The sequence below is a fragment of the Ranitomeya imitator genome, chromosome 7, assembly GCF_032444005.1.
Source record: "Ranitomeya imitator isolate aRanImi1 chromosome 7, aRanImi1.pri, whole genome shotgun sequence".
NCBI lineage: Eukaryota > Metazoa > Chordata > Amphibia > Anura > Dendrobatidae > Ranitomeya > Ranitomeya imitator.
In genome coordinates, this window is record NC_091288.1 from 41,195,838 (window position 1) to 41,212,365 (window position 16,528).

The 16,528-nt window shown below is 42.8% G+C and overlaps 1 protein-coding gene across 1 annotated transcript in view; it reads left to right on the forward strand.

The window, feature by feature from the left end:
• MYO3B (myosin IIIB) overlaps nt 1–16,528 on the forward strand; it is a 351,459-nt gene that overhangs the window by 25,576 nt on the left and 309,355 nt on the right. The window contains exons 4-5 of the mRNA XM_069733111.1: nt 8,942–9,046; nt 11,568–11,667. Coding sequence (XP_069589212.1) covers nt 8,942–9,046; nt 11,568–11,667 — 205 coding nt within the window. The remainder of the gene's footprint in view (nt 1–8,941; nt 9,047–11,567; nt 11,668–16,528) is intronic.

Below are 16,528 nucleotides of genomic sequence, written 5' to 3' on the forward strand. Positions count from 1 at the left end.
AGGGAAGGAGCATAATTTGGAATGCAGACTTAGATGGATTGGTCTGCAGGCGTCACATTGCGTTTGCAGAGCCCCTAATGTACCTAAACAGTAGAAACCCCCGACAAGTGACCCCATATTGGAAACTAGACCCCTCAATGAACTTATCTAGATGTGTTGTGAGAACTTTGAACCCCCAAGTGTTTCACTACAGTTTATAACGCAGAGCCGTGAAAATAAAAAATCTTTTTGTTTTCCCACAAAAATTATTTTTTAGCCCCCAGTTTTGTATTTTCCCAAGGGTAACAGGAGAAATTGGTCCACAAAAGTTGTTGTCCAATTTGTCCTGAGTACGCTGATACCCCATATGTTGGGGTAAACCCCTGTTTGGGCACACAGGAGAGCTCGGAAGGGAAGGAGCACTGTTTTACTTTTTCAACGCAGAATTGGCTGGAATTGAGATCGGACGCCATGTCGTGTTTGGAGAGCCCCTGATGTGCCGAAACAGTGGAAACCCCCCAATTATAACTGAAACCCTAATCTAAACACACCCCTAACCCTAATTCCAACGGTAACCCTAACCACACCTCTAACCCTGACACACCCCTAACCCTAATCCCAACCCTATTCCCAACTGTAAATGTAATCTAAACCCTAACCCTAACTTTAGCCCCAACCCTAACTGTAGCCCCAACCCTAACCCTAGCCCTAGCCCTAACCCTAGCCCTAACCCTAGCCCTAACCCTAGCCCTAACCCTAGCCCTAGCCCTAACCCTAGCCCTAACCCTAGCCCTAACCCTAGCCCTAACCCTAGCCCTAACCCTAACCCTAGCCCTAGCCCTAACCCTAACCCTAGCCCTAGCCCTAACCCTAGCCCTAACCCTAGCCCTAACCCTAGCCCTAGCCCTAGCCCTAACCCTAGCCCTAATGGGAAAATGGAAATAAATGCATTTTTTTTTATTTTTCCCTAACTAAGGGGGTGATGAAGGGGGGTTTGATTTACTTTTATAGCGAGTTTTTTAGCGGATTTTTATGATTGGCAGCCGTCACACACTGAAAGACCCTTTTTATTGCAAAAAATATTTTTTGCAATACCACATTTTGAGAGCTATAATTTTTCCATATTTTGGTTCACAGAGTCATGTGAGGTCTTGTTTTTTGCGGGACGAGTTGACGTTTTTATTGAAAACATTTTTGGGCACGTGACATTTTTTGATCGCTTTTTATTCCGATTTTTGTGAGGAAGAATGACCAAAAGCCAGCTATTCATGAATTTCTATTGGGGGAGGCGTTTATACCGTTCCACGTTTGGTAAAATTGATAAATCAGTTTTATTCTTCGGGTCAGTACGATTACAGCGATACCTCATTTATATCATTTTTTTATGGTTTGGCGCTTTTATACGATAAAAACTATTTTACAGATAAAATAATTATTTTTGCATCGCTTTATTCTCAGGACTATAACTTTTTTATTTTTTTGCTGATGATGCTGTATGGCGGCTCTTTTTTTGCGGGACAATATGACGCTTTCAGCGGTACCATGGTTATTTATATCTGTCCTTTTGATCGCGTGTTATTCCACTTTTTGTTCGGCGGTATGATAATAAAGCGTTGTTTTTTGCCTCGTTTTTTTTTTTTTTTTCTTACGGTGTTTACTGAAGGGGTTAACTAGTGGGACAGTTTTATAGGTCGGGTCGTTACAGACGCGGCGATACTAAATATGTGTACTTTTATTGTTTGTTTTTTTTATTTAGATGTAGAAATGTATTTATGGGAATAATATTTTTTTTTTTTTTCATTATTTTGGAATATTTTTTTTTATTTTTTTTACACATTTGGAAATTTTTTTTTTTACTTTTTTACATTGTCCCAGGGGGGGACATCACAGATCAGTGATCTGACAGTTTGCACAGCACTCTGTCAGATCACTGATCTGACTAGCAGTGCTGCAGGCTTCACAGTGCCTGCTCTGAGCAGGCTCTGTGAAGCCACCTCCCTCCCTGCAGGACCCGGATCCGCGGCCATCTTGGATCCGGGGCTGGAGGGAGCAGGGAGGGAGGTGAGACCCTCGCAGCAACGCGATCACATCGCGTTGCTCCGGGGGTCTCAGGGAAGCCCGCAGGGAGCCCCCTCCCTGCGCGGTGCTTCCCTGCACTGCCGGCACATCGCGATCATCTTTGATCGCGGTGTGCCAGGGGTTAATGTGCCGGGGGCGGTCCGTGACCGCTCCTGGCACATAGTGCCGGATGTCAGCTGCGATAAGCAGCTGACACCCGGCCGCGATCGGCCGCGCTCCCCCCGTGAGCGCGGCCGATCGGCTATGACGTACTATCCCGTCCAGGGTCAGATAAGCCCAGGGCACCTCGACGGGATAGTACGTCTAAGGTCACAGAGGGGTTAACTAAAAACCAGTCCGGGATGGAATTAAAAGATTCATCATCTATTTTGATACTAAAATGTATTTTTCTTCCAAATATACATATATTAAAATAATGGAGGTGAAACACGTCCAGAATATTGTGCTCCCACGAGCTGCAAAAAATCTGACATTTTATATGATATGTGAGTGTTAAACGCTACACGCATTATTCTAGCCATATATCTCGCCGTATGTTGTTGAGCCAGATAATGTCTGGAAAATGGACTGGCTGTATATCCGTCTTTCTAATGGCATGGCTCCAGTTTGCTGCTCATTGACGGTGCACCCTATGAATCATCAATCTGAGTTGACATTAAACATCTTTAAATTGCTCATTTGTTTCAGCTGATGCTAATCTCATAGGCACTTACTGTACATCAGAGCTGCTCCATTAAGTCTGAACAATGAAAAAAAGCAGCTGATCTCAGAACCGGAGCTGCACTCCTTCCCAAATCTCTCACTTTATTCAGCAAGGTTGAAGCTGATGCAGATCTAATCAATACGTTCACACAATAGAGTGACAACAGATTGATTGGTGGGAGCCCTGTTAGAGGATCGTAACACATACATTTACTGATCATTTTCTGTATTCACTTCAATGATTGTCATTTCATGCGACATTACAGTTCCTTTCCGCCCACATATAACATTTGCACAATATGGACCTTAAAGGGACTCTGTCACCTGAATTTGGCGGGACTGGTTTTGGGTCATATGGGCGGAGTTTTTGGGTGTTTGATTCACCCTTTCCTTACCTGCTGTCTGCATGCTGGCTGCAATATTGGATTGAAGTTCATTCTCTGTCTTCCGTAGTACATGCCTGCACAAGGTAATCTTTCCTTGCGCAGGCGTGTACTATGGAGGACAGAGAATGAACTTCAATCCAATATTGCAGCCAGCATGCAGCCAGCGGGTAAGGAAAGGGTGAATCAAACACCCAAAAACTCCGCCCATATGACCCAAAACCAGTCCCGCCAAATTCAGGTGACAGAGTCCCTTTAAGTTTTCGCTCTGATAATGACCATATACTGATCCGAGGACATTATACAGTAGGTTTCATTTCCCTCCTATACAGTTCAATGCATCTTCATGCTGCAAAGTATCAGAATCCTAGATTAAAACGGTCCTTGGATTTTCAGACAACTTGATCCCATTTGATAGATGATGTGATAAATACCCAATCTGCCAATCACTATATTTAAAAATTATTGTGTCTTACTCCTGAAAAATCGCCCTAAAGTACACTAAGACTGATTACAGGAAGTGGATGTGGGTCTTTGTCTCTCTTTTCTTGATCTTCTATATGTGCAGGGCCGGACTGGCCATCTGGCAAATGCCAGAAGGGCCTGTCTGGTTGTGGGCTGCCTTGTCTGCTACGTTGTTAACAGAATTGCAGCAAGGAACTGACTCAGACCTTATTTTTTTATATTAACTCATCTATTGAGCATGCTCACAACTTACTGTGAAGGGAGTGAAATTCAGGTGAGCTGTGACATTGTCTATTGTAACTGGTGGATCCTGTTTTATAAGCTGTGTATAGAAGTGGTACCTGTCATTGTAATCAGATTCTGAAAACACTTATGTGAAGAACAAGTATGAGTCTAAAATAGCCCCAGTTGCCAGTGTGAAAAATTGCAAGATTTCTAATATACTGTAGTGCAGCGGGGTTTGTGCAGTGCGACAGATAGGCAGGGACCACAGAAAGTTCAACATAACCAGTGTCTTTATTTTCAGACACACATACAGGAGTGATATCCTCTGGATCGCAGCTGGGTTTCAACATAAATAGTCCATGTTCAGAACCTGTTGCAGTGGACAATGGCACTGCCGTGTCTCTTGGTTGCGTCAGCTGCCTCGAAGTCTCTGTGTTAGCTCCACACAGACCTGGGTTGCACAGAGCCTCCTGCTCTGCAGCTTGCAAACTCCAAGACTGACACACCCAAGGCAAAAACTGACAGATTAAAATTCGAATTGTGGCCATAGAGCCACTTCCAAAACCCGGAGTGGAGAGAGGGATTCGCCCCACTGCCTAACCTGCAAATCCCTCTAAAAATAAAGGTATTTAATGGGTTTTCCTAAAATTCTGACTTGGTCACTACTTGGACCCAATTTACACTTCCTTTTATTTTGTCTTGTGATTCACAGGTTTAATAATACTCCATCCGCATCCTGGGTGACACATATCGACCCTCGCATATGATTCTCATCACTTCCTCACAATACGTGTATATAGATTGTGATGTGAAAAAAGACCAAAAATACATTTAAAGGGGTTACCGAGACTTTAACATTGATGGTCTATCCTTATGATAGGCTATGAATGTCTGAGGAGGAGGAGAGGAACATGTCTGAGCTCCTGAGACAGAGTTTTTCTCTGCTTAATTTTAAAAGGGTTATCCAGGACTAGATTAGTTTTTTTACCATGAGCCAAAAAAATAACAGGCAGGTAGTTGCCTACCTGTTCTATCCAGTGCCAGATAACAGCGGTCGCTGACTGCTCCTATCAGCAATTCAGCTGCTCCACGTCATCAGAGCATCTCTTCCTCTTCTGGGCTGCTCTGTCGATGGGGTGTGACTCTTAACGTCATGTTGATTGACAGATGGCTACCCGCAGTTAGGCAGCGGGGAGCTGAGAATCAATTAGCATGACATCAGCAGTCACGCTCTGTCAATAGAGCTGCTCTGTATATGTGACGTCAGTGGAAGCCACAGAATCACTGGCAGGAGCCGTTTATGACCACTCTGTGCCGGCAGAGATCTGTGCTGGGCACAACAGGCAGGAAGTTAGAAACTATCTGCCTGTTAGTTCTTCAAAATTAATCCTGAGTAACCACTTTAATTATGCTATGAGACAAGATAGCTGGAAAAAGAAAAGTAGGAAATTAAGAAAGGTGTTGCTGGCTTTTCTGTGTTTAATACTACTCTGAATCTACCTTTGAACAGTATACAAAGCATATGCAAAGCTTCAGATGTAATTTTTCTTGCTATAATTGCATATTAACTACATTTTGTGCTCATTTCTCCGAGAGCATAGCAGTTTATATACAAACAGGCATAGGTTAAACATTTAACACATTTGGGTTTATAGCCTGTCACATATAAATCTGTCCATTTCAGCAATCAGTCAAGGTCAAGGTCATAGAGGGCCTGTCTAATAAATGATGGCACTAATGTGCATACATGAAAAGAATATTAGAAGAACAATAAAACATCATTTACAAAATAAATACTCTGATGTCAAACGCATAATTTCATCACAGAATTAGAAAACATGCAAAGACATCAACAAGAAAACCTCGGAGACAGGAAAGGGATGGTTTGCAAGCTAATGTTGTGGGTAAAAACACATTCACTAGGGCCCTAATTCCTGCTTTTTATCACCTCCTTTGATGTATGGCAGTGCACTAATGGAAACTGCTTGCAAGAAGCAGTGCTATTCTGGATCAGGATGTTTCATCTCAGCTGCTGGCAGAGCATACCATCAAGAATAAGTATAGAGATATGGCTACTGTCTATTTTATATTGCCTGCCAGTGAATGCAGCCATGCAGTAAACGCCTCAAATGACTGTAATTTGTTGCCTCATTGTTATCAAGTACATCAATCTTCTCCTGCCTGCCACTTTCGTCATAGGGAGCGAAGGCTTCTATAAACGGCACAGCCTTGTGTGATTTCTAATGCACGTGTTGGGGTTGTGTTCTTAAAATATTTCCTCCTTTGGGTTTTGGTTTTTTTTTTTTACCTTGATACAAATGCAATTGTTTTGATTATTATATGTATTACAGGGCCTCCTCTGTCCTGATATAATGATTGAAGGATAAAGAAATATTGTTACGTTACTGTAGCAGGATTTCCTGGGACAATAGGCTCCTTACATGTCTCTCAAGCTAAGAGGACCCTAGGCTTTCCCAGTTCCCCAGATTACCCCTGATGGTAGGGATGCCAGGGTCTGGTACCTTGCTATGCTCCTATATGCACGCTGATCTGTTTCCTACCCCACCCAGGGAGGTATGGACGTGTATAGGATAACACAAACCTGACAGACATGGGAAACAGGCAGGGATAAAAAAGAGCTGAAATCCATTCACCAAATACACTCACCAAACAACCAAATGGAAATCAAGGGAACAGTAGAAGGGGTAAACCAAATGGAAGGGGATTAGGATAAACACACAATGCCAAATCCACGCAGATATCTCCTGTAAACTTCACCAACCAACTGCTACTAATTCAGACTACTCCTTCACTACCAAATCAGGAAGCTGCAACTATCACCAGCAATTCACTAGTGCAAGAGGTGAGCATATATACCTGAGAGGAGCGGCCAACCCAGAACAGCTGAGACAATTCAGGACAGAGAGCTCCAAGAGATAGAAAGAACTGATTAACCCTTGAATATCAAGGCAAGGAAAACCAGCACTGCGAATAGGAAGGTGAAGCAAATGAAATACCTTTAGGTATGAACTGCATTACTGCACTAGAAATATGAAAAATGAGAGCTTTTAGCGCATAAAAATGGCCATATTTATGTGTACCTCGTAGCCCTTTTTACTTAACTATATACGAGTTGGCGACTCTGGGTTCAGCACCTGTTCACACTCAGTCTATGTTTGGATGTGCAGGTCAGGTTTTTGAAATGTATTCTTTAGCCTTCTGATCGTGCACTCCCCGCCTCCTAGCCACAGGTGTTTTAATTATAGTAGGTCCAATACCCCTCCACAGAAAGAGAGAATTTGAGTCCAAGAAGAGGTTTCACATGTACCCATTCAGATGGAGACGTTTATTCTCAGTGAGGTAGGTCAAGCGTAGGACCTCGTATAAGAGAGATGCCGTAAAGTGGCTACGAGGTACACATAAATATGGCCATTTTTATGCGCTAAAAGCTCTCATTTTTCATATTTCTAGTGCAGTAATGCAGTTCAGGTTTCGTGTTTTCAAGTTTGCATGTTTTGGCGCTGCAGTGTGCTGCCCTTTTTACTTAACTATATACGAGTTGGCGACTCTGGGTTCAGCACCTGTTCACACTCAGTCTATGTTTGGATGTGCAGGTCAGGTTTTTGAAATGTATTCTTTAGCCTTCTGATCGTGCACTCCCCGCCTCCTAGCCACAGGTGTTTTAATTATAGTAGGTCCAATACCCCTCCACAGAAAGAGAGAATTTGAGTCCAAGAAGAGGTTTCACATGTACCCATTCAGATGGAGACGTTTATTCTCAGTGAGGTAGGTCAAGCGTAGGACCTCGTATAAGAGAGATGCCGTAAAGTGGCTACGAGGTACACATAAATATGGCCATTTTTATGCGCTAAAAGCTCTCATTTTTCATATTTCTAGTGCAGTAATGCAGTTCAGGTTTCGTGTTTTCAAGTTTGCATGTTTTGGCGCTGCAGTGTGCTGCCCTTTTTACTTAACTACATCTACAGAGTAGTCCTAAGCGGTGAAGTAAACTGTAGGTTTAAATGAAAAAAACTAGGATGTAGAGGCAGGTACAAGAACAAAAATGAAAATGAATCGAAATATGTAAACAGAGTAAAGTAGGTCAGAAGTCAGTTAGAATCAAAAGGCAGTGAGGAGTCAGGAGGTCCAAGGTTCAAAGCAGTGAGGGCATCTAGGGTTTAATCAGGAGAATGGTCAAGAACAGAGATTAACAATATAAAAAAACACATCAGATTAGTATCCAAAATGTTTACAGTGGCTGGCACGGATTAAGGAACAGAGAAGTTAAATGCGGTTCCAAGGGCCAACAAATCTGTTGTTTGATCTGCGTACCTTCTCCTACGATTAGTTGGTCATCTTGGTCAGGAAGAAGCAGCAGCGCCTGACCGAGGGGCACAATGAACAAGATGCGAGAGGTGAGCATTTTAGTTGTCAAGTCAATGCCTTTCTATTGAACAGTCTCTTTTTGGAAAACTTGTGGACTTCACTATATTGGTTGTCACTAGTGATGAGCGAGTATAATCGTTGCTTGGGTTTTCCCGAGCACGCTCAGGTGACCTCCGAGTATTTGATAGTGTTCGGAGATTTAGTTTTCATCACCACAGCTGAATGATTTACGGCTGTTAGACAGCTTGAATACATGTGGGGATTCCCTAGCAACCAGGCAACCCCCACATGTACTCAGCCTGGCTAATAGCTGTAAATCATGAAAACTAAATCTCCGAACACTAACAAATACTCGGAGATCACCCGGGCGTGCTTGGGAAAACCCAAGCAACGAGTACACTCGCTCATCACTAGTTACCACTACCTTCCTAGTTACTTCCTAGGGGCCCGAGTGGTAAAACTGCCTTTTTAGAAATATGAGATTAGCCCTTAATCACTGCAAAACTAGTAAGGGTTCATAATAACCTACACATATCCCTCTTTTTATACTTTTGAAAAGTGAGAGCCAGGATATTGTCAGTAGGCAGTCTATTAATCCTAGGGGAAATACAGTCATTTTCTGGGTCTAATTCCTCCCTAAATTATAAATTGAATTGTATCAGTGTAAACGAGTTGTAACATATTGTAGATAAATGATAATGTGTTTTCTCCTCGTTCCACAGCTGTGCAACGGAGGATCTGTCACCGATCTTGTGAAAAGCATACTGAAATGTGGGCAACGCTTGGATGAAGCCATCATTTCATATATCCTATATGGAGCATTACTGGTAAGAAGTTAAAAGGGGGAAAAAAAAGAAAACATCATAATTTCACAATGATTTTACATAGGACTGCATGTCAATTAACAAAATGTTTCCAAATACTTGAAGGTATTGCCTGGTTTAAGAATCAGATTTTCAGATGTTTTCTTATAGAGTTCATAGTAAGGAGTCCCCAGTGATAAGTAACCCGCATGACACTGGGTGACCGACCCTGTCTACCTGTAGGGACAAATTCAAACATCATTATTTTTCTTCATATGCAAAAAGGACCCATTTTTAACAGATTTTCATCAGTGTTTGATCAATGTGTCAGTAATATATTTGAATACGCGAGTTTAATCTGCAAATTGAACCAAAGTAGAACATGTATCAGCTGTTTTTATGCGGACCCCCCCCCCAAAAAAAAACTAAAAAAAATCTGGAAGTAAGTATCCTGATTGAATAATAATGTCATTGTCTATGAATGAAAAAAATCTGGGAAAAACTGACGTGTGAATGAGCGCTTAGGCTTGGTTAAGACAGTTCTATTTTAGGTTTGTGGACAATTCTTATAATTATTATTATTGTGGATAGCAGAATAATCCAATAATAACCTATGGGTCAGTGTACACCAATGATTTTCCATACGGACCCATAGCCTCTAGTCTGGCTAATGTTAATAGCAGGCAGCTCCTGCACTTCTCTGCTATGTGGAAGAACACTTGGAGCTGCAGACAGTCGCATCCACAGTTTGCCGATGTGATAAGCCCATTTTTAGATAAAGTTGTGTCAGATCGGCCTTAAAAAACGCATGACACAAGGACAGTGATACGGATTTTTATCCCCCAAAAATTGCTAAAAATTGGATCCGGCCCAGAGGAAAATTTGGCACTTTTTTTGCCTATGAGAAAAAAAAACCTTGACATGTGAATTTATTTTTAATTATTTATTTTACCAGCCTCTAAGGTCGACCTTACAGCTCGTGCACATGATTGTATTTTGGTCTGAGCGCAATCCTACAATACATCGGATCGTACTCAGGCCAGTGTTATTCTATGGGGCCGTGCACATGTCCGATATTTTCCTTGGACCGAGCCGGTCCGAGGAAGTAATCACAGTATACACGAGTTTCATACGATTATCGGATCGCACTCAGCCATGCCATTCAATGAGTATGTGGAAAACATCGGACTGCACTTGGATGGCCTATGAGTGCAGTTCGATTTTCAGATACTGACAGAATGGAGATGATGGAGAAATTTGTTTTTCTTCTCCTCATCTGAGAAAATCGGATCACGCTTTGATCACACTCTGATCGGAATGTGATTAGCAGAATCGTCCTGATTCTCTCAGATGAGAAAATATATGCCGGTGTGACCCTAGCCTAACCCTAATAATTCACCCAACCCCTACCATAATTATCCTATAGAGAGAATGATTACTTTCTCCTTGGTTCTTTTCAGTTGATTTGGTTTTTTTTTTTTTTAGTCATAAGACATTCTGTGTCAGCATGTTGTCAGGGAACCCTTCTAACAAACATGTAGTGTCCAAATCAGAGTTATTCCCATCTCAATATGTAGTTGGTGTGATAACAATAATATTAGCAAATCCCTTCAATTAGAAATGTAGTATAGTTTTTCTGATAAGCTATGTCGCTTACCCCATGTACAGGGCATTGAAGTAGTTTAAGTATCCATGGTTACGACCACTAGCAGCTAAGTAACTGTCACTATATGAGATGTCATAACCATGGATATGTAAGCTACTGCAACACCCTGCACATAGGGTAAGGCCTGTCTCACACGTCCAGTTAATTCCGGTACCGGAAAAATCGGTACCGGAGTTATCCGTGTCCGTGTGCTCATGTGGCACATCAGTGTGGCACACGTGCGGTAGCCGTGTGCTGCCTGTGTGCCGACTGAGGACTACACGGACCGTGCAGGAGACAGCGCTAGAGTTAAGCGCTGTCCCCTGCATCTGGTGCTGAAGCCGGCATTCATTCCTTCTCCCCAGCAGCGTTCGCTGGAGAGAAGGAATGAAAAATCATGTTTTTTTATTTTTTTTTGGTTTTTAAAATAAAGTTCCCGCCTCCCTCCCCCTGTGCGCCCGCCCGCTGGCATTAAAATACTCACCCAGCTCCCGCGATGACTCCTCTCAGCGCCGCAGCTTGTCCTGTATGAGCGGTCACGTGGTGCCGCTCATTACAGTGATGAATATGCGGCTCCACCCCTAGGTGGGAGGTGGAGCCACATATTCATCACTGTAATGTGCGGCACATCAGTAAGCTAAAATCCTGAAGCTTGTACATCTATCAATGCATATGTCATGCTGGGATTTGTAGTTGCATAACATCTGGGGAGCCACAAGATGGGTAAAGGCATGTATCCCCGGCGAGCTGACTGCCTTGTAGTCGCTCGGTGAGGGAGGGTGCGCAGATGTGAGGCCGGACAGCTGTTCCTTCGCGCCATTGTAGAGATATCATTAGGAGCCTAATAGCGGAGTCATTATTTTTAACAGGGGAGTAATTCTTTTCTGTTTTCCTGCGCAGGGTCTCCAGCATTTGCACAACAATAGAATCATCCATCGTGACGTGAAAGGGAACAATATTCTTCTGACAACAGAAGGGGGAGTCAAGCTGGTTGACTTTGGTAATCATTGCTTGCGATGTGCTGACGTCCTGTCTGCTCGGGGCGCGGAGACACTCCACAGGTTTAAGCGATACCGTTCAGCAGGAGCCCTTGGATACTTTGGGTCTAACAGATGGATCTCCCTCTGAGTTGCTGTCACATAATCTGTTTCGGGTGGCTGGAAGCAGCCTAGATTTTAGCTCAGGCATTTTATTCACAAAGTCGCTGGCAATCTGCTCGCTCACTCTCATTTATATTCAATATTCCATCTTTTGCATATGAAAAGAAATTGCTCATTCCTCACAAATGGTGTTAATAGCCCGAAGCTCATCCATTCCCTTTTGAGCAGAAGGTAAAGTGGTCCTATGGGGGTGAAAACCAGCAGATCTATATAATTTGTGATTATTGCAGTTGATGTAAGCCTGATTGAAATGAAAACGCAAACAAAGGAACCAAAAAGAGAGCAAAACGGCAGACAAGAGCCGAGAAGAGGAGGCGGATTTATACATATTATTTAAAAAGAGAATAAACTGGGGCAGATCTATTTATCATGGGCAATATTTAGACAATGTAAATGCACCAAATATATCACTTATTTGTCATTTATTTGTCATACTTTACACCTCTTGATTGATTTGCATTGTGCCACCTACAATTTACAGTACGTTCTCACACCCTGATCTTGCCAAATAATCAGCAAAAATGATTTAAAACCCATAATAAACAAATCTAAATCTATAAGAAAAAAAAAGTGCAACAATTTTTTTGTGTATTTTCTACCAAAGACAAAGAAACTTTTTGTGCTCCTAGGGGGTGGATTTGCTATGCCATTAAATTGGTCTCCCCTTGATCCTGCCCATTAAAGCTTGATTGACAGTACCTTGCTCTCAGAAATGTCAATGAACTGTAAGGTCTGGACTGACCCTCATTGATTTGCATGGGTCTGGCCCAAAATTAGGTTAGTTACCAGTAAAGACATTGTTAATGTTGTGATTTATGGGAGAAAGCAACTCATATTGTCTCTTTGTTAATTGCTTTGCATTTAATTTACTGGTAACAATAAGACTCATTATTTGAAATGTTTGTTTTGTACATTATCCCTTTAAAGTGGCTGCCATATTGATACATGCCTTACTTTTATTAAAGGCATTTGTGTAACCTCGGGTGTAGTTTGGCCTTGACTCTGAGCACATTGATTGAGGGATTGTTGGCCCCATGCAGTAAGATACGTGGCGCCCTACATGTCTAGGGTTACGTGAGGGAGTGCTCACACAGGGACTTGATGAAACACATGAATCTGTAATGGACTGATTGAAATTTGGGTCTGTTTTCCCATCTTTGGGGCAAGTATGCTACGAAGATGCGGATCTGAGACTGGCCATGTGCTGACAAGCTGGCCAGGGGCCTATCTATACGAGTAGAATTGCCAAGCCTTGTGATCTGCTACCACTGTGTTAGTCAGGAAGTCCCTACTTTTGACATCAGCGGTAGTAGATGTGAGGAACTGTGACTATTCTCATCTGGACAGCCAGTGGTCACATCTGAGATACCAGGCTGTCACGAGTGTGTCACGCCAACCTGGGAGATCTGGGAGTAGAAGATCACTATGTACTGTGAATGGCAGATCTTCCATTTAAGGTACCTTCACACATAACGATATTGTTAACGATATCGTTGCTTTTTGTGACGTAGCAACGATATCGTTAATAAAATCGTTATGTGTGACAGCGACCAACGATCAACGATCAGGCCCCTGCTGGGAGATCGTTGGTCGCTGAAGAAAGTCCAGAACTTTATTTCGTCGCTGGATCTCCCGTGGACATCGCTGGATCGGCATGTGTGACACCGATCCAGCGATGTCTTCACTGGTAACCAGGGTAAACATCGGGTAACTAAGTGCAGGGCCGCGCTTAGTAACCCGATGTTTTCCCTGGTTACCATCCTAAAAGTAAAAAAAACAAACAGTACATACTTACCTAACGCTGTCTGTCCTCCAGCGCTGTGCTCTGCACTCCTCCTGTACTGGCTGTGAGCGTCGGTCAGCCGGAAAGCAGAGCGGTGACGTCACCGCTCTGCTTTCCGGCCGCTGTGTTACCGGCATCGTTGGTCGCTGGAGAGCGGTCTGTGTGACAGCTCTCCAGCGACCAAACAGCGACGCTGCAGCGATCCAGATCGTTGTCGGTATCGCTGCAGCGTCGCTTAATGTGAAGGGGCTTTTAGCCTGTGTGTTTGGATCCATATTAAATTAATTTGGTTTCCTTTGGTGCTGAAAGGGTTAACAGCCCTTTCTATGCTGCTCAGGAACATGCAGCTCCATTTCAGCTGCTTCTGATCTGGCCATTACCTCTTCCTATAAAACCTGGCCCGACCCTCTCTGTCCTGCCGGTGAAAGCTCTGCTTCCATGCTCTTAGGAGACGCTGTGCTCTGTGCTAAAGATAAGTAGTTGTACTTCGGAGTTGGAGTTGTTATGTTCTGTAGTTTGCTGTTGTACGTGTGTGTTTATCTCCTGGTCCCTTTTTCCCATTTAGTTTATTCCTCCCAGTCTCTATCCTCCTCACTATTGTTGGTTAGTGCTTTTGTATGATGGAGGTTTTCTGTTATCCCTGTTTTGTCTTTGTGGCTGGTTTACCTTTCATTTCTGTCCCATGCTTCATGGGATGGGGGAAGGGACAGATTAGGGTTTTCACAGGAGCATAGTAAGGTCAGAGACTCAGGCCTCTCTACCTTCAAGAGTACCCTAGGAACAGGGATATTTATGGTCGCAGCTCCAAGGACAGTTTGGGGCCCCTCTTCCTTAGTGAAGACCGTCACAGCATGACACAGACTGAGAATGAGCTTGGTGCTACCATACACACTGGGGGTGGGGGGGCGGCTTTTAAGAGCATCTGCCAAATTCCCTTAAATACCCTTAAATTCTGTCTGCTTTTGCAGCTGCTGCCTGACATTGGGCACTGCTGCACAGTTTGCTGGTAAAGTCAATCCTCAGTTAGGGATAGTAGGTATCATGTTTCTGTCTAAAAAAAGACTAAGCAGTAAATGTAGTCCCGATAAAAGTGCGATTTTACCTACAGTAATCCCTCCAAACACAGAAAAATGTTTCTGTGACTACATATAGGGCATCCCGATGCGTCTAGGAAAAAGTAACGCAAAATCTTCCTTACCGTGAAAATAATGGTACTCACAATACAGGTAGTCCTTGACTTACGACGTTGATCCGTTCTTACGCGGCGTCGTAAACTGAATTTCGACGTAAGTCGGACCATGCGTTCATACAGTACTGTACCATAATAACAGTACAGTACTGCAAACACTTAGCCTATCCAAACACCTATCCTAACACAGTACCCTACATATTTAGGGTGTTATGGCGTGCAGGAGACTCGTTTTCCTCGTGTAACCGGGTACAGTGTACAGTTCGTAGTTCCACATAGTTCGACTTACGTCGCAAAACCGCGTAAGTCGGAATGAGGCGTCATATAAAGCGTCGTAACCACGAAACGACGTAACACGAGACCGTCGTAACATGAGGACTAACTGTAGTATTTTTTTAGAACTTTTCTTTTAACAGACACCTTCTCAGCCCAATTACGTCGTATATAGAAAATAAATATCATCAGCCCTCTTACTCTAGATGGCAGCGTTCCTTTCGTTCATGGAAATCCTGAGACGGCAAACTATAAAGCAAATAATTCAGCATCCAGGAAAGTCTTCAGAAAACATCCTACGTTATTAATATCATATTAAAATGAACATGAAGCCCGAGTGTATGGTCTTGCTTCGGACTATATTCATTTTTACTTATGGTTCAGTTTTACTTATGGTTTTTAGCCACGAATAAGCCATGAATATGAATTATGACTTAAGTAGTCCGAAACATGCCTGGGAGACCATACACAAGGGCTGTGATTTTTAATACAGTTTGAATAAAGATAGATATTTTATTAAGAGCTCCCTGGATGCTGGATTATCTGTTTTTCATAAATCCAATTCTGAACAGCTGTCTTTTCAGCAGTCTCATTATCATCAGAGCCTTGGTTGCAACAGTAGTTAATATCTCTATAAACAATAGATTGCATAGGATCCACCATTCCTTATACATGATGTCATACCTCACATCCTCTGAGCATACCTAGATAATGCTTCTATACAAACAAATGGGGCCGCAGTCGGTCTATTCCTGCTAATGTGAAGAACAGGTAGTGGCAGTCTAATATTACGCCTAGTGGCCAGTGTGATAATTGCACCATAATTTATTTAATATGAATAATGACATGAAAAAGCCAAAAACATTATAAAAAATAAATAAATACACAGTTAACAGTATAACCCGATGTAAACACGTTAGCCGTAAAGGGATTTTCCACAATTATTTTTTCTGTTCCCTATCTTGCCAAATGTAAATATAACAAAATACTTGACTCACCCTCCCCTGGTCCAGTGCTTCCTGTTTGCTGTTTTCTTGACAGACTGTAGTGTAGTAGTAGTGATTGTTGCCAATCACCTTGGTCAACGGTCTTCTGCCAACTATCCCTGAACGCTTTGACATCAATTACAGTTTTAAGGCTTGCTTACACTAGCGTATAACATGGCCGAGTGCTATGTGATGTTTTATTTGATAGCGCTCTGCCCAATGTTATACTATGCAGCAGTGGAGATCCGCAATTATTTACGCATGCCAATTAGGCGCTTGTTAAACACCATACTGCACTCGGAAGTCATCCGAGTGCAGTCCTATTACTGTGGACACAGACAATGGAGAAGATGGAGAGATTGAGTTCTCCATCTTCTCCACACCTGTGATAAGATTCTCTGATGTGATAGAATCAGATCACGCTAAGGTGACACTCGGATGATTCTCTCACAGGAGAGACTATCCGCCAG